The sequence below is a fragment of the Danio rerio genome, chromosome 17, assembly GCF_049306965.1.
Source record: "Danio rerio strain Tuebingen ecotype United States chromosome 17, GRCz12tu, whole genome shotgun sequence".
NCBI lineage: Eukaryota > Metazoa > Chordata > Actinopteri > Cypriniformes > Danionidae > Danio > Danio rerio.
The window spans coordinates 262,836-282,500 of NC_133192.1; the positions used below are offsets into that span (position 1 = coordinate 262,836).

The 19,665-nt window shown below is 39.6% G+C and overlaps 2 protein-coding genes across 4 annotated transcripts in view; one reads left to right on the plus strand and one right to left on the minus strand.

Annotated features, from left to right (window-relative positions):
* The window catches only part of dync1h1 (dynein, cytoplasmic 1, heavy chain 1), an 81,447-nt gene extending 68,928 nt beyond the window's left edge, over positions 1-12,519 (minus strand). For 2 of the 3 annotated variants that reach the window (XM_073926994.1, XM_073926993.1), the window contains exons 1-7: positions 12,180-12,519; positions 8,845-8,932; positions 7,191-7,364; positions 6,053-6,308; positions 4,265-4,451; positions 3,235-3,506; positions 2,690-2,917 (exon numbers count right to left, since the gene is read on the minus strand). In XM_073926994.1, the coding sequence (XP_073783095.1) occupies positions 2,690-2,917; positions 3,235-3,506; positions 4,265-4,451; positions 6,053-6,308; positions 7,191-7,364; positions 8,845-8,932; positions 12,180-12,432 (1,458 nt within the window). In that variant the 5' untranslated portion in view covers positions 12,433-12,519. 3 annotated transcript variants of the gene reach the window in all.
* The window catches only part of ppp2r5ca (protein phosphatase 2, regulatory subunit B', gamma a), a 41,540-nt gene continuing 33,973 nt past the window's right edge, over positions 12,099-19,665 (plus strand). The window contains exons 1-3 of the mRNA XM_073927906.1: positions 12,099-13,730; positions 13,858-13,911; positions 15,344-15,482. Of these exons, the coding sequence (XP_073784007.1) occupies positions 13,704-13,730; positions 13,858-13,911; positions 15,344-15,482 (220 nt within the window). The 5' untranslated portion in view covers positions 12,099-13,703. The remainder of the gene's footprint in view (positions 13,731-13,857; positions 13,912-15,343; positions 15,483-19,665) is intronic.

Here is a 19,665-nt window from a genome sequence, read left to right on the forward strand (position 1 = left end):
ATTGTACAAAACACACAAGTAACATGACTGATGACAACTCACAGAAGATCTTTCAATTTGATCAAAGGTAAATAATTTAAGCACCTTTAACATCTTTTTACACATTTCCCTTTCAGTATTTCCTGTATACAAGACTCTTATATCATTTAACACGTACATCTCATTGAAATATGCTTACACAAGTTAAATAAGTTCATCTTCTTTAATTCATGAGTGTGACAGTTCTAAAGTTCATTTTCCAGCTTTATGTCTGCGAGTTATTTTATTTTCAACATCTGCTGCTGGTTTCAGTATGCCTATAAGAGTCAGGAGAAAGTCTTTAAACTCAGATCTGGGCTTTCCACTGGTTTGAAATATACTTGCAGTGATATCTGAATTGAAACACAGCTTTTACCCCATCACAGTCAACTACATGCGACAAACTAAACCATACTCTGATTTTAACTGTATTTTTATTCATCATGACAATGTTATACACCTTCTCTTTTCAATTTTAAGTTATTAAAAAAGGTTGTTGAGATGAAAGAAATGCAATATTTCTCTTACTTTCAGCTATGTAGAAGGCATGTGCACCCAGACAGGTAAAGGGTGCTCTGCTCTCTCTCTCTCTCAATGGCATGACATTACAGTACTGCCAAAGCATTTTAGATATGTATAAAGCATGTAATATATTAACATCATTAAATTAATCAAATATACAGCAAATGAGAAATATCAGACAAAATTAATAAAAAGACAATATTGCTAATAATTATAATAATTATCAGAATAATAAGGGTAGATTATTTTAAAGAGGCAAATAAGTCACACATTACTAACGGTGTACTAATATTGTGCAGTCAGTATAGATGTCATTTTGTTCTCCGAGTATATAGGCTAGTAAAGTCCTTTATTAAACTATTTAATTTATTTAAAATATTTAAATTATTTAATTTTCCTCTCGCGGCTGTGTCTGCTGTGAAAAGGTAATGCAAAAACGCATACAGCAACTTTAGAGAGCGAAAGCAAAATCCCAATGCCAGACGATCTAGGATATGCAGAAACTACAGCCGGATGCATTTTGGTGGAAAAGGCGCATCTCTGTGGGTCTGCAGAGCACGTGTGTTTGTTGACAGTTCTCGCGTTCACAGAACCAGCAGTACACTAAGGAACGTGCAGAGCAAGAGAAGATTTTCACTGGATAATCGATCACGAATGTTTGGCTTTTTAGGCGGACACAAAAAGAGTAAACAAATGAAAATAATAGTATTATTTATGTGTCACCACCGAATATACTTGTGCGGCTGTTCATATACCCGAGTGACTCGCCCAAGTAAAGTCCATGTGTGGGAATCTCTGCGCATTAGCATTCAACACTGCATAATGCACATAATCTGCATCTGAGCTGATCACTGTTACTCTGTGTGAACAGAAACTCTGCGTGTCAGATGGGTCAGCACAAAACCTTCTTTAACATGTAAAAATAGCCTTCATCATCATCATGTGTGACGTTCACCTGAGGCTGTGTGAGATGCGAGAGCGGTTTGTTTGAGCTGGTGTGTGTGTATAACAGCAGCTCTGTTTCATGAACACACTGATGTGCATGGCCAGAATCAACACTGATCTCAATAATCACGCTGCTGTGGTCTTTACAGAACAGAACGCTCCATCATCGTCTCATTACTGCCATGCTGCTTAAAAACAAGCCACTGTGTGTAGAAATGATCAGCTCACAATCAACAAAACAAAACAACACCATCATCCATCTTAAGGATTGCACCCGAGGGTCAGTTCACAAACATTTTATTCTGTCATCCATTTCCACTTGCTCCAAACTTGACTGAACACAAAACAAGATGTACTGAGGAATGCTGGAATAACAGACATTGGCCTCCATGGCATTATTTGTGCCTACTATAGATGATTATGGGTTATTTTCAGCACTGTTCAGAATAATCAACAGAAGAAACTCAAGATTACACTGAGAAATGCTTTCCTTACTGTGGGTTCTGTCTTCTTTTGAGTTCAAATATTAAATCAAGAAGCATTTTCAGGAGAAGCGAGAAATATTTAGTTTTCAGGAGAACTTAAAACAAGTTCAATAATCTAGCAGAAGGGGAAGTGATTCATCTTGCTTTCTTGCTTGCTTTTTTATTGAATACTCAAAATAACAGAAAACATCTTCACAACAGAATAAGTAGATAAATAAATAGAAAATAAGACAATAATAAGAGAAAAGAAAGAAAGAAAGACTCAAAACAAAACAAGGGAATAAGAGCTCAGATTATATTTGAAACTTCCTCGAGTAAAACAGAATATGTTTAAAAGAGCGGCAGACAGAAATACAGCCACAATATTCCTTTCAGTATAACAGAAGACTAGATTGCAAATAATGCCAATACAGAGTTTAAACTTCAGTTGTTTGTGTGATGCAGCGATTGTATTTCTGCTAGAAATGAGATTATTCTGCTGAGCTCATTAGCACAACACTACATGTTTGTTTGCTTGTCTAGAAACGCTTCTTGATTTAAGAATTCTTTGATATTTGGACTAAAAACAAGACGAAAACTAGTGTTTTTTGCAGGGCAGAACCACATGAGCGAGTAAACGTTGAGTAAATGTAGTTTAGTGTGTGAAGCGGGCCTCTTTAGGATGTGTTTGTGTGTGTGAAGTGTGCCTCTTGAAAGTGTGTGTGTGTGTGTGTGTGTACCTGTGGTCTGAGCACGCGCACGATGACGGCCCGCAGCTGCTCGTGCTGCCGTCTGAAGCGCCGCATGTGGTCCAGACGGGCCTGCAGCTTACGGTGAGCTGGACTGAGACGCCACACCATCTTCAGGTTCTCCTCCCGCTTCCTCTTCACGATGTCCCTCAGCAGAACCTGCAGCTTCTCGTACTCATCCTCCCACGTCTGGAAGACCTCGAAGCAGGCCACCATCACCTGCGGAGGATAGAGAGAGTTTACTGGCACCTCTGGATATACATCAGGGAGAAAAACCCTTTACAAACATCTTATTATTACAAGGAAAACAAGTCTGTTTATAATAAAAGACACCGCCAGCAATAAACAATGCAGGAAATAAGGCAAGTCGGCTTCTCAGATGTGCTCTTGATCCAATTTCCTACTATTGTGGAAGGACTCGCATACAGAATATTCATTTTAAAGAGTCTCCAGATAAAAAAGAAATCAAAGAGTGTTGAAAGTAGCAGCAGTGTGTGTGTGTGTGTGTGTGTGCGCGCGTGTGTGTGCATCATCACCTTCTCGAACTCCTCGTAGGCCACATGCATGAGCTTGCGCGTGCCCAGCACTTTCAGCAGCTGAGAGCTCAGGTCTCTGGAGATGGCCTCCACCAGACGCAGCGCCCGCTGGATGGGGTATTTGGTGTTGCGGATCTTGCGCAGGTGAGTGAAGATGGCCACCAGAGCCTGCCGGATCTTATCCAGCTCAGTGGCCGACAGCAGATCATTGAGCGGGAAATCCTTCATCAGAGGATTATAGTCGTTCACCGTCTCCACAGCCTGCTTCAGCCCTGCGCGAACACAACCAGCATTAGACTGACATGCACAGACCACTGGAATATCACAGAGAACATGAGTTAATACAGCAGCGTCTCCAGTCCACGAGGAACAGAAGCGGATACACTCCTCAGATCCTGCTGACATATCGCTGAGATATCTCCACTGCTGTGTGTGTTCTCTAATAAATGAGCTGCGCCTCAGAAGACCAAGACCAGACGCAATGACCGCGGTGGCTTGTGGAGGCGTGAGGCAGAGCAGACAGATGCAGAGTTTGCTTGTATATTAACTGAAGTTTTACAGCTTCTCCTGCTCAGTTGTGTGCACACGCTCTGATATGCACATTTCCAAAACGTGTGCACACCTCTGCATTTCCATTATTCCAAAATACACATGAGAATAAGAGGAGAGAAACACGGCTAACGACTCAGAGACCAGAGCATCAGCAGCTTCAAGAGTTCGCTCACCTAAAAACTTGACCTCTGTCATTAATCATAATATGGAGTCGTCATTTTGGGGTTTTTATGTGCACAAAAGCATTCTGGTGGAGTGTTTTGAGGATGTGTTTCTGCACTTTAGGCATCTCAGGACTCTTGCTGTCTGTGGAGGATGAGGAGCTCTCACACTTCAGCTAAAATATCTTCATCAGTGTCTGAAGATGCAGAGCTCAGGAGACTGACAACACATGAGGGAGAGTAATGACGGAATCTTCCTTTCTGTGTGAACTAGCCCTCTCCTTTAGACGTGTGTGTGTGTGTGTGTGTGTGTGTACCGGTGTCCGTGTCGAAGCTGACGGTGGCATGGAAGCGTTTGCCGTGCTTCAGGATGTCCAGCGTCAGCAGCACCTCCGGGCTCTCCCTCTTCTCCTGGATGCGGTTCAGGGCTCGCTCCAAGTTCAGCCAGAAGCTGATCTCCTGCAGGGCCGTCCCGGAGGCTGGGTCTCGGTCCAGTTTGGTTACCTGTAGACACACAGGCAAAGATGAAGAATATGAGGGAGAGTGTGGAGAACACTGCACATCAGCTCATCAGCACACACACACTGCCGGCTGACTTCATCAGCACACCTGAAATGATCCAATACTCCTCTGTGTCTAACGTCGTGCCAGCGTCCATGGCTATTTTTATAGAGAGAACGAATACAGCAGATACAGATGCTAATAAATGGACCGTTCACCTCAAAATGAAGACTGAATCCTCATTTACTCTCCCTCAAGCTGTTCCAAACATTTAAGAGCTTCTTTCCACGTTGAACACAGAAGATGATGTTCTGAAGCTAATCTGATAAGCAAGAAATATCTGCCCCATCATCATCCCCAGATGGACGGGGCAACCATTACTGCATCCAAAACGGTGAAAAGCCTGGCAGTAATGATTGATGACCAACTAAACTTCTCTAAGCACATCTCTAGAACTGCTCGATCATGCAGATTCTCACTCTACAACATCAGAAAGGTCCGACTCTTCCTATCTGAACATGCAGCTCAACTCCTTGTTCAAGCTCTTGTTCTCTCCAGACTGGATTACTGCAACTCTCTACTAGCCGGGCTTCAGCTAACTCTATCAAACCTCTTCAGATGCTCCAGAACGCAGCAGCACGAGTGGTCTTTAATGAACCTAAACGAGCACATGTCACTCCGCTGCTCATCCGTTTGCACTGGCTGCCAGTTGCTGCTCGCATCAAATTCAAAACTCTGATGTTTGCCTACAAAGCGACTTCTGGCCCTGCTCCTTCTTATCTGCTCTCACTTCTGCAGATGTATGTGCCTCCAGAAACTTGCGTTCTGTGAATGAACGTCGCCTCGAGGTTCCATCCCAAAGGGAGAAGAAATCACTTTCCCCAACTCCTCGCGCTCAATCTGCCCAGTTGGTGGAATGAACTCCCTAACTGCATCAGAACAGCAGAGTCACTCGCTGTCTTCAAGAAACCACTAAAAACTCAACTATTTAGTCTCCACTTCACTTCCTAATCTGCAATTGCCTCTCTGGCTCCACCGCTAACTGCACTACAGAAAAAAAATCCAAATGTTTTGCTTCTTACACTTTACACACCTGAAACTCGCCTACAGCACTTCTTCATTGTTGCTCTTATAGTTGTGTAAATTGCTTCCTTGTCCTCATTTGTAAGTCGCTTTGGATAAAAGCCTCTGCTAAATGACTAAATGTAAATATTATGGAAGTCAATGGTTACAGGTTTTCAACATTTTACAAAATATCTTCTTTTGTGTTCAACAGAAGAAACTCATAAATGTTTGAACTAAGTCTGAGAGACTGTAATTTTGGGAGGTTTTACAATTTACTTTTGTTAAACAGTCTAAAACTGCAACTGAAAGTAATGGAGCATGATTTGACACTAAATAAAATGTTTTTAATCTCCATATTGTGCAGCTCTTTATGGGTAAAAAGTTATGTGATGGTTTTTGTTTGACTTTAATAATTCTAAATGTGGAAGTGTTTAGTGTGTGTGTGTGTGTGTGTGTGTGTGTGTGTGTGTGTGTCCGCTCTGGTGTTTGCTGTAGTAATTATCACAGTACAGCAGTGTGTTTAAAGTGCAGATGTGCACCTTCTGTATCTCCCGGATCCAGCGGTTGACTCCGGACTGCAGCTGGTTCAGGAATGTGGGATCCTCCACTTTATCCCCGAAGTCGGTGACCTTGGGCTTCTCTCCGCGCTCGTAGCACTGCTTGGCCACGTTGCTGATGATGGGGTGGATGAGCAGGCTGATCTCAGGGATCTCGATGTTCTGCTGGAGGTGCAGTAACCCCATCTCCAGCTCCGCAATCTTCTTCTCCACTGACGGAGCCATTTTATCCCCATCCCTGATGGACACAGGAATACAGGAGGGAAATGAAGGAAGACGTCACAGAATCTGCCGACATTATTTGTACATATCTTTGTAAAATCTTCTGCAGATGTGGAATGATGTTGAGAGTATAGTAATTGAAAATGTAAAACATGACAGAAAAAATATAAATGATTGACCCGTGTGTGCTGTTGGGTCATTTCCATCCACTCTGGGCTGATCTGGAGTCTTAACTTGGCCTCAGCTTTCTCTGTTTCAGCAAATGTGATGCCTTTTGCAGACAAATCTGCTTAGACTCTTATTTTGGAAAACCGCTTTAAAACTCAACAGCACACTCTGTTCAGACTGACTCCCCTTTGGTGATGTTGGTGCTGTTTCTGCTCCACTGACTTCCATTATAATCACATATATTGACGGCAAAGCCGTGACAGCAGATAATCATGCATTCCTGATTACTGCTGGTAAAGAATGCATGCTCATATGCTGTAACGGCTCTGCAATCTAAAAATGCAATAATGTAAGTCAATGTGGCAAAAACAGCACCAACATAACTAAAGCGGAGTCCATCTGAACAGCACACGAGGGTTAAACTTAAGGATTACAATGAAAATCCAATTATTTTACAAACTATACCGTGCATAAATCATACATTAACATTTCTACATTATTTTGAATATGATTTACTTTATTAAACAGACTCAGTGATGATGGGCTAAATAATCAGCGGTCACAGACTCAGTGTGGGTCTAGTGATATCCCGGGTCAGACAGAATCTGCAGACACTCATTTCTGCACAGATTATTTAGTGAATCATGACATAACTTTAGGTGTGTATCTCCGTCTCCAGCAGCTGTGTGTGTATGTGAGGACACACACCTGCGGCTGGGCCTGCACTCACCTGTCTGCTTTGCCGGACTCTCGGATGTAGGATTTGAAGTACGGAGCGACCGCATTGCTGATGAAGGAGTGCAGCGTCTCGTACGGAGAGTCTTCGCTCAGAGTCAGCACACGCACCTGTGTGGAGATGGGCTTATCTGCGTCGATCACACCCGTGCGCTTGATCAGGGCCAGGCTGGAGGAGCGCACACACACACACACACACACACGCACGCACACACACGCGCACGCACACGCGCACACACACACGCACACACACACGCACACACACACACACTCCTGTTAGCCTCAGAATCAGCAGACTGTAATTAGTCTTCCATCAATAGCAATCGTTCAGTGTTCACCTGTGAATGCAGCAGCAGTTCTGCTGTTTCCATCAACCACACACAGCTCTCCTGCACAATATTGCTCTGTCTTATGTTAAAGTACTCGCACAGTCTGTCTTGGGTTTTTTGTATGTGTAGCATGTGTACAGTTAGCATTTAGTAAAGTTAGTGTAAGGCTTGTGTTTAGTTTAAAATCGTTCTTGTGTCCAGTGTGTTTGTATTTATGATTACAGTGTTTCCCCTATGGTTTACAGTTTTGGGGGTGAGGGTGGGGGATGCTCAGATCAGGATTTTCGCAGCCGATATGGAGTACCACTTCCTTGTCATGGTGATCGGCTGATCCTGAGCACTGATTCTAATGCTTCAGGCTTTATGACGCATTAAGCAAATGTTCCCTCTAACCCTTAGGGAAGATCTTGCCTGAGCTTAGAGAATGAAGGATGCTGCATATCATTCTTTAAACACGTCTCTTATAAACATGTAGGTGAGACTGTGTCATGGCCAGAAGCAGCTTTACAGAAAGTAATTCCTCCACTCATTTTACTCTGGCTTAGTCCCTTATTTATCAGGGGTTGCCACAGCGGAATGAACCGCCACTGAAGACTCACAGAGACTCGCGGTGAGGTCATAAGGTTGGATGAGACGCTAGATAGGGGTGAACACGTCACAGCAGCTCAAAACACTGGAAATACATTAGCTAATAAACTAAACAGAGGTCCCATCGCATCTGCATATATTCTCGCTGCTGTGACGCGAGCACATTACGCTCCCACACATCATTTACCCGTGTTGTGGCTGCTGTAGGAGATGCGTAACATACGGGAGTGCATGCGTGTCTTGGATCCTGTCAGTGTGGCACGTGCACTCTCACTCGCATACAGCAGAGAGTGGCTGTGACCGTGCGCGATTCAGAGAGCGTAAATAAGATATTACAGACGGCTCTTTAGCTTGTTTATTAAAAGAAGCTGTGATCTGGCGCTACATAGAAAATACAATTAACTCGACTTCAAGGGGGCGGGAAAAGCCATTGGCGGAGCGCCCCCTAACATAACGGAAGAGGAAACACTGGATAATGTTCATTTACATCACACCGTCATCCAGCGAGACGCCACATTTCAGTCCACTGTGTGCGTCCGCAAATGTAGCTCAATCTCAATAAAGCTCCACTTGTCTTTATTTGCTTTCGTCTGTTTCACGGATTTGTAATAGAAATGTATTACTGACTTAATTACGGTGTTGTTGTAAGGACTCTGGTTTCTTGCATCCTTCACCAGCCCTCCTAAAAACGTTTTGCCCTTTGATTAATGCCGGTTTGTGGCATCCTCTTACCTGTTGGACTTGAGGCCGTAATGGATGTCGATGCTGACGCTGTAGGAAATACACTCGCGCTCCTCCTCTCCTTCATCACCCACATCCTCTGCTCAAACACACACACACACACGCACACACACACACACACACAGTGTAACATCTGCTGAATGTGAACACTAAAAGACATCCTTTAATGAAAACATGTGGAAGAAAATAACATGAGCATGTGACAGAAGCAGAGCGGACATCAGCAGACTGCACGAGAGTGTGTGTGTGTGTGTGTGTGAGAGAGAGAGAGAGAGAGAGAGAGAGAGAGAGAGAGAGAGAGAGAGAGAGAGAGAGAGAGAGAGAGAGAGAGAGAGAGAGAGAGAGAGAGAGAGAGAGAGAGAGAGAGAGTGAGTGAGTGAGTGAGTGAGTGAGTGAGTGAGTGAGTGAGTGAGTGAGTGAGTGAGTGAGTGAGTGTTTAAGTGTGTGAGGACCACCTAAGTAGGCATGGGTCAGTAGAAGATTCTGACGGTAGGATAGCCTTGGATAAAAACATCTCGGTTTAGGATATTGTGATTACTGCTGTAAAATATATTCTTTTTTTAATGTCTGGGTAAAAACAATAACTTTTTGCTCTTTGAACACAGTATATTTTATTTTGAGAAACACTTATGATATTTTGGAGCAGTAAACGTGTCAGGCTGAATAATTCAGATGTATCATTGACTTCTGCTGTCTTCATTAGTTTCAAAAACACTGACTTCATTACAATTTAAAACGGCATCTTTGGAGATCTTTTCTGCTGAAGATACTGCTGTCCTAAAAAAAAGCAAATAAAAAAATCCTACACAAGCCTTTGGAATGGTTTATCAGACAGTTTTGGTAGTTTTAAAACCTTGACTTTTCCAATATACCTTAAAAATCATGCCATGCCTACACCTAAGCATTGTCCTCCCAAAAATTGAATTAAACTGCTCTGTGTATTGTAAACAGGGGCGGACTGGCACTTTAAATCAGCCCTGGCACTGTATCCACACCAGCCCACATTACTACACTGACACAGCCCCATCCATGGACACACATTCACTACTTATATTGGTGTACAGATAGTAAAATAATATAAGCAGTACCATATGTATTAGATTTTTAAACATTTAATGTATGTGACTGGAACAAAAACAACCCATTTATAACAAATTTATATATGAAATCATTCATTTTCGTTTCGGCTTTGTCCCTTTTTTAACCTGGGATCGCCACAGCAGAATGAACCGCTAACTTATTTAGTATATGTTTTACGCAGCGGATGCCCTCCAAGCTGCAACCCATCACTGGGAAACCCCTATACACACATTTACATACATACACTACTGACAATTAAGCCTACCCTATTCACCTATGAGGTGAGGTGACAGCGCTACCCACTGCGCCACTGCGCTGCCCCCTTTCGAGAATAGTTCAGTTCATTTTATGCATTTGGCAGCATCTGATTTTAGAGCCTTTTTTTTTTTGCTTTCTTTGAGCTTTTCGGCACTGCCTTTCCTTTTTTATGGTCCATCTCTGACAATTAGCTTGTGTTGCACTTACTGTTTGTTTGACATTCTTGCCAGATTTTGGTAACATTCCGTGTAACCTCTGATTAGGATGGTCCATCTCGAAACCAGCCGGTCGTTGCCGGTTGGGCCAATGCTTAACATTTATTATTATTATTCTTACTATTACCATCATCAAAAGCTGCCTACAGGTATACATATAAAAAATAAATAATAAAATAGCTGACCGGCCCACATTTAAAAAATGGTCCGGCCCTTCTGGCATTTGCCAGAATTGCCAGATGGCCAGTCCACCCCTGATTGTAAATTCATTCTCTGATTTAAAAATAACACGCACACACACGCACGCGCACGCACGCACTCACACACGCACGCTTCACTGAAGCAGGTAAAAACTCTGAGAATGATGATAAAGCCGTGTTCTCCGATTACACCATCATCAGTAAAGCTTAATGAAGTATAAACTGACTGAATCACAATAGTAAACTGATGAATAAAGCATATCTGGATGGCTCTGATCTGTTTCTCTGGCCAAATACATGTTCTAAATACAAGATAGACACATCTGTGCTGTTCAATAAAATAAAATACTATTCTCAGTGAAAACTCTTTTATTAATGTAAACATCAGATGAAGTGATTATTTTCCTGCAATTCAGATTTATTATCAGATTAATCACGATTACCTATTAAAACTTTAATAATATAATGTTTACATCAGCTAGAAGAATATTGGGTCACTTTAGTTTCTCTGACAAAAGCTTAGAGAATGTGGGTAAACGCATGTTCTCCTGTTAAACTATCATCAGTAAAGCTTTCCTCAGTGTGTAACTGCGATTACTCGTGTAGTTTTAGCAGTATTATTATCTGCGTCATATTCAGAGATGTTCAGACAGAGATGATCCTGAGGTACAGTTTAGTTTTATTTTCGTTCATGCTATAAAACTCGACATGCTCTGTACTGTTCACCACATTACCTTCAGCAATTCATCACAAATCACATGTAAAAATGACTTTAAAACCACATTAGCACGGTTTGTTTGACTATTTATATTTGCAAAGAATTCTTTTCTGAAATGTTATTAGGCAGAAATTCTGAATATAAACCAGCTTTACCCCAATTACAGTCTGTTACTTGCAAAAATAATAGATAACTGTGCAATGTCCCCACAATTCACACAAACTAATGAGTGTTTATGTGTGCATAACGAATTTAGTGTGTGTGTGTGTGTGTGTGTGTGTGTGTTAAAGTTGGTTTAATATTCGCAAATTCACACTTTCTCCTTAGTAAATATCAGAAAAGTATTCTTAGCAAATCCTAAAAGGGAGATGCATTATATTATGAGCCAATGATGAATAATCAAAGTCCAACACTGTCCACAGGGGATTAAATAGTGCGCGTGCTGTTTTAGTCATTCTTACACGCGATTTCAGGCAGATTACTCAGAGTACAGTGTGATTAACAATATCAGGAGCCTGTCACGGGCTGTCACTGTTCAGAAATGTGAATATTAAAGCAGCATGTTCTCAGTAGCTGATCGTGATGTCATTGATCTGCAGTGCAGCAAAACCCGCCCTGATCGATCACTGATCACTTGCTATCTCCGACTGTTCATTAAACTAATCCACCACATTATTTTCCTTCTGAAACACTACTGGAGCACATAAAACTCTGCGATAATTTGACAATATCCGCCTCAGCAGAACACAATAACCGGACGCAGCTCCCCACTGCGCATGCTCAGCTGAGGCGGTGAACGTTAACCCTTCCTCTGCCGTTAACGGGTGATAATAGCGGTGTCGGTGCGGGATTAACCTTTCAGAGCGCTCCGCTCCACCAGAATTGAGTGAATCTGCGGGTCTGACAGGAACTTCCTCATCTGCTCCAGGGCGCTCTTCTCCTCCAGCGCGCTCTCTAGAGACGCGGGTGGGTCGGCGCCATCTTCCAGCAGCAGCGGCACCAGCTTTCGGATGTGCTTCTGCAGCACCGACACGTCCGCTACCGTCTGCACGGCCGCGGATACCTCCATCCCGCCGCCGCCGTCCTCTCCCCCGCCGCTGTCAGACATTTCCTACACTAAGAATCGCAATGAGTCGTTAAACCGAGCCGTGACAGAGAGCGAGCTGTATCACGGACTCTGACACATCACCTAATGGCCAGCGCCCAGTGCGGAGGACAACTTTATTGTTTGCCGGAAGTCTGTGATATGTAGTTCTTCCACCATAGGAGCTCAATGAGCGAATGTGAAGCTTGAACTACAAATCCCAGAAAAACAGAAGAGCGTCACGAGCGCGTCCCGCTGCAGCGATCCACACCCAATGACATGATAATTTGGATAAAATAAATTATAATAGTATTTTATGTGCGACTGTTAAACATCTCATATCGTCAGATGCTTTTGCAGAATAATTAATAAAGTATTACCTCACTGAATCACAATAGTGAAGTGATGAATAAAGCATATCTGGATGATTCTGATCTGCTTTTCTGGCCAGATATGGTAGATATATGTTAGATATATGTTATATCTGTGCTGTTCAATAAAATACCACTCTAATGTATTTTAAGTATGCTGACTGGTTGCGAATAAGTGCAAATACAGATAACGTTACATGCGAATGTGCTTATTAGATTGACATACAGAAGGTAACATATATATTCACAATATTTATTTAAAAAATATATTTCGAATAAAATATAATTTTTGGCCATTTTTTTGTATGTTTAAAAATATATTTGAAAATATCATATATAGGGAGTGTCGTATTTTTTGTGAATTATAATTTTATTTTTTAAGTGAAAGTTTACTTTTAAGTATGTATTGATTGGCTTTTTTAAATATATTTTAATGACATCAGGGCAGTGTAAAATAGCTCTGATTCAATAGTAAAGAGCTGTAAACAGCAAACATTCTGGTTAACGGTAAGAGTTCTTCATATAAACAGCGAATTAACTAATAATTTTCTGCACGACACGTCACTAATAATGCCTTTTGTTGACATTACCATGGCTCTTTTAGTGTTTCCCCCATGTACATTAGAGTTTTACTGTTGATAAATCATGTTTAATCCATTATGTTATGCAGGTGTGTGAAGACCATGGTGAAGACACTGAGCCTCATTCTCAAACTCTGTTTCTGATTCTGAAAAATACTTTTTATTAGTTGAACTTAATATGTAGTGTATGATCATATCGCTCAATACTAAAAGGTTTTAGCTCGTCTTTTACCTTAATTAATTAAATCTGAGCCATATATTAAATTACAGTACTTCTGTCACATGGCCCGCTCCTGCCAATCAGCGTTCCCGCGCGCGCGCTCCTCAGTCAGTCGTGAAGAAGATGCCGCTCAAGTCAAAGAAAGAGCAGGTAAGAGTTCAGCTGAGACACTTCCACAGATATACACGATCCTACCATAATTCAGCTCACTGTGACCGGCCTGTCAGTGTCAGTGAGTGTCTGCTGTCGTCTAAATCTGAATGTGTCTTGTCTGCAGACTGGGAGGAGCAGCAGGAAAGGGAAAAAACAGCGCGAAGAGAAAGAGAATGAGGTAAATATTATATTCGGATTTAATTATTCGACTTTTGATCGCTTCATGCTAATTTACAGCTCGATTATGACTTAATAACCCGTTTTTAGCTATAGTTTACAAATAAAAACCTTTGCTGGAAATAATAAATAAAATGCTTGAAGGAATCGTATACAGACTCGTTAATAATCAACAATAATAAACTAACTTAGATTGAAGCTCCAACAAGCTCTATTATTATCATTATTTGTGTTGATTATTGTTGTTGATTTGTTACTAATACTACAGTTTACTCAAATACTAATACTAGCAGTTTACTCAAATATCCATTCCCTCGTCACCTGCTATTGTTGTTTTTAAAATATCTTTATTTGTTTAAAAAATTCAATTTTTGTATTTTCAACACAACAAAGAAACACAAACAGGCTGTTTTGAGTTTATTCTGTCCAACACAGAAGATATTTTGAAGAATGTTGAAAACCGGTTACCACTGACTTCCATAGTATTTTTTCCTACTATAGAAGGCAGTGGTTACAGGGCTATAACATTTTTCTAAGTATCTTTTTTGTGTTCAACAGAATAAAGAAACTCATTATAGTTTGAGACCCCTTTAGGGACGGTAAATAGTGAGACATTTGTCATTATTTTGTTATTTTTTATCAATTACGTTGTTCTGTTAATGAACAGTTTCTGTTTAATGTGTGTTAGCGGTGGTGAACAGCATTATGGGATGTTGATCTCTGCTCTGTCCACTTCTGATGCTGAATATTCAACTCTACAGTGACTTTTACTGACATTTTAGTAATAATATAATGTATAATAAATAATATCTAGAGAGATAAGTGTGTAAAATAGCAATATATTATCATATTCTAATAGTACTGTGCAACAGAACATGTGCTGCAGTTTATTACAGGGTTTCTGTAGTGTATTATACAACACCAACACACACTATACAGCACTGCACACTATTACACATGTGCAGAACACACACTATACACACTCTCCAAGACTAAAAGATGCTGGATGACAGATCAAGATCCCATAATGCAGCTCAGAAGCAGAAATAAGCAGAGAAAAATAAAACCTAATTTATGGATATTTAACAGTGAACAACACCGTTTGTAGATTAATATTGTAGTCTTTTAGCAGATATATATATCCATGTAATATTAGAGACTTGCTCTGTTTATTAAACAAGTGGATCTAACTGTATTTGCACTACAAGCCTTATAATGTAGTATTTTTATATCATGTTTGGGGTTTTAGAGAACATATACTCTCAAAATCATTCCTCATAAATCCACAGATTATTTCACAAAATACTCCGCAGACACAGCAGAAAGTGTGTGCAGATGATGTAGCGTACAGAGATCTGTGTGTGTGTGTGCGAATGATCCCTCATCAGGAAATCAGCAGTGTAACAGGAGCCTGCGCTGTGCTCTGGTTTCAGGGTGTGAATAAGAGCGCCAGGACTCCTCCGAGCATCAGACCGTCCGACCCGAGCGAACTGAAGAGGAGCCGGCGGCTGAGCACATCACACTTCCCCATCAGCCGGAGCCGAGAGCTGGAGCCGCTGGCCGGACTCACAGGTACACCAGTGCACGGATGCAGACACAGGAACATGGAGAGTAAACACACACACACACACACACACACACACACACACACAGCCCAAATAAATTTTTATTTTTTTTTATGGCCAAAATATATTTGGTATCTGAGTTGTTCAATAAAATACAATTTTGAAATCACAAATATACAGCTATACTTTCATTCTATTATATATATTAGTGGTGTAACAGATCACAAATCTCACACGTCGGATTACATCATAATCCCGGATCAGACCATTTTTCAGATCAGCCAGAAAGGGGAGGAGACAAATGTCATTTGCTTTCCATTTATTACAGAAACAGCACTGCAAGACACTTTTAGTTTAAACAAACTGAACTGAGAAGCTGTGATTTAATTACAAATAAACTGAAGAAATAATCAGCTGAGCAATGTAAACTGTAAAATATTCAGTAAAATATTCCTCCTACTGCTGCTGATAACTCAATGTAGAAAGTGTATATTTAGTGAAAATGTATGTTTAATGTATATTTACCCTCATCTTCAATAAATGATTCAGTTATTCACTCACAACACTTCATCTTTCATTGCTAGATGATCATTTCTGAAGAATTATTCAGTGGTGTATTTCTGACGGCTGGTTGTCGCCTCCTATTGGTGAAATAGTGTAATTGCTGCCTACAGCTTTCATTTTTGAGGATCTTGTTAAATGCCTATGACTGTGATTTGAACCATAAACATCAGTGGTTTTATCTCAGGTATAAACTGTTATCCAGTACTGCTGTGTTATTTGACTGTTCATAACTTCATCACTAACTCAAAAGAATAAAAACTCAGTCTCTTAGGATTATTAAACACATAATGCTAATTAGCAATATTCCTAATGGATGTTGCGTGGGTGTTGAGATCCCGATCTTTTAATGATTAATCGAGCAGCTTACACTGAATACATTAATGCAGACTAAACAAGTAGAGACAGAAAACATCCAAGAAACCCATCACATCCCCAATAACCCACCACAACTTCTTCTGTCATCAGTATATTTCACAGGAAAGCCTAAATACTTTCATTAATGTGATCTGAATGATGCAAGAGGCCATTTCTCTGCCATCGTGACAAATTTAGAATTAATCTTCCCGTAAAAAAATGTATTAATCCGCAGGTCAGGTGTGTTCCAAACAGTGGGTTGTGATCTGTACGAATATATATATATAAATTTTTCTCTTTTTTTAAATATTTTCCAAATGATGTTGAACAGAGCAAGGAAATGTTCACAGTATGTCTGATAATATTTGTTCTTCTGGAGAAAGTCTTATTTGTTTTATTTCGGCTAGAATAAATTTATTTTGGCTAGAAGTTTTTAATTTTTTTAACACCATTTTAAGGTGAATATTATTAGCCCGTTTAAGCTATATTTTTTTTGATAGTGTACAGAACAAACATTGCTATATATCAGTGATTTGTTTTACAGATTATCAAGCAAAAATAAAGCTAAATAAAAGGGGCTAATAATTTTGTCCTTAAAATGGTGTTTAAAAAATTAAAAACTGCTTTTATTCTAGCCGAAATAAAACAAATAAGACTTTCTCCAGAAGAACAAATATTATCAGACGTACTGTGAACATTTAATAAATCTGTTCAACATCATTTGGGAAAATATTTAAAAAAAAAAGAAAAAAAGTTGAGGGGGGCAAATATTTCTGACCTCTACTATATATATATATATATATATATATATATATATATATATATATATATATATATATATATTTACATACATGAGTACTGATTCAGATGCTTCACGCCTTATATAACTCTGTTATTGCATGAAGCACCTTTTGCCTTAAAGATACTTTAGTGACGATGTCTCCTTACCCAAGAGAATAAATTAAGGATGCTGCATATAATCCCCTAAACACGTCTCTTATAACCGTTTAGTGTGGACATGTCACGGTCAGAAGCAGCATCACGGAACCACTATCAATATGCAGGAGACTCGAGGAGCTTTCAGGGGAGTTCATAAGGTTGGATGAGACACTAGATAGGGGAGATCACTCCACTCGCATGACAGCAGCTCAAACACTGGATACAGGATGGCTGCAGAGGTCCATCACCCGCTTAGGCTGTAAACAGAGGCGCATCACATCTGTACATGCTCTATCTGCTGCATCATTCACCTCCTCACGTGTTGTAGCTGCTGATGTAGATCCCACTGCACAGGTGTGTCTCCTCTGCATGTAAACTCATACACACGTGTGATCGGTGTATTTTCTTCAATATATCATTTGTGTGTAGTGGGTTTTTACTGTGATCTTCTCAGGTGTGATCAGAGTTAAGCTCAGGCTGTAAGGATGCAAACATTTTTCACACAGGGTCTTGTTTTCAGTTAAGATGTGCTGCTAGTAATGGGGGAAGAGCTAAATATCTGATGTGTCCTGGAGTGTATTTAGGCCTTTTTACGTATAAAAAACTGAACGTTCTGTGTTTTTGACAATATTGCACATTCATTAAACCTGGCTGGAAATATTAGGGAAATAAAAAACTGTTATTTTAACATTGTCATTTTTTAATGAATTGATTATTGAATAATATCGCTAGTTGTAATACATTAGCCTATAAACAACTGTTATTTTCAATATTTTACTGATAATAACTTTTAGTAAAGAAGTAATACTTCAGATTTATCAAATATGAGCTTCAAAACTGTTCTTCATAGAGAGATGCTCAATATTTTGCCTTGGTTTGCAGTGTTTCCAAATGGGGATTATAGTCTGAGGAATAATCACGGTTATCATGATTATTATGCATTCATTCATTTCAAAACACTGCTTGTTTAGAAGAATCACATAACAAATTCCTTATATTAAAGTGTTATTTATTGCTGCTCACTCAGTAACCAAAAAACATGACACAAAATAATCATAAAAAACAAACAATAGTCCATTTCTCTCTGGACTTAAAACTAAGTGAAAAAAGTTTTAAACATAAGTAATAATTTTACACTGAATATAAATGTCAATAAATACAAAATAAAATAAAATTTAAATAAATAAACTTCAAATAAACAAAAATGTATTTATTAATTTTAAGTAAATTAAATGAATTTTATTATACAATAAATAAAATGTAAATAAATTATTATAAATTAACAAGTGAAAATAAATTAATTAATTAAATGTAAATAAATAAAAAATAAATGAATATATATATATATATATATATATATAAAAATTTACAATAAACTAATACATACATTTAAAATAATTTTTTTAAATAAATTAAATTAAATAAATAACATTTATTATCAATAAAATAAATGAATAAGGAGTAAATATAAGTTACATAATAGCTAAGTATTGACCTTTTACAGTGAAGAAATGTATTCAAAGGCTGCTGAACCTTTTGATCAACTATATAACAAAATTGTTTGGTATTTTTCATGTTGTATTGTTTTTCTCAGTGTAGGGCGATCGCGGCAATCTTTCAACTAGTAGGTGTGTCTGGAAAGCAAGAGTCCGTCGCTCCATATATGCAAGCCACGCGCCTCCATTGGAAATAACAAACTTGCGTGCAAAAGACGCGATATGTGACTGGCCCTTAGTTAATAGCATAGTTAATCCAGTGTGCATGGTGGACAGTACAAGCGCAGAACTTCAAACTAGCACTCAGTTGGCATCACTTTAAGTTGCAGCAGTTTTGTTCCATGCGGAAACACAGTGTTGAGAAGCCTTCATGATCAACTATCCGTGACGAATTAAAGCGCGGTTAATAGTGAAACCGGTTAATCGTTGCATCCCTATTTCCATATAGCATTTTTAGTCATTTTGAACCATTTTTAATCAGATTTCTCTATTATTTACTGTAAAGCTGCTTCTGACATGTCTACACTCAGTGAAGTTTATTTATAAACTGATGTCGAGAGGATCAGAAGGATTATGATTGCTTGCAGCTGGTCCTGCATTATTCAATTCATGATTGACCAATTAGACGATTCCTAAGCCACTATAAACCCTCAGTTGCATATCACAGCCGTCTTCATTTTGAAGAATCCCCCCTTCCTCCTCCAGGGCTTGAAATTGCGACCATTTTGGTCGCATATGCGCCAGAAATTTTATGTATGCGACCTCAAAATATATTTGGGAGCATTTGTGCGAGTGCTTAAAATTGTTGTGTGTTACTGCAAAATGTTCACCACATGC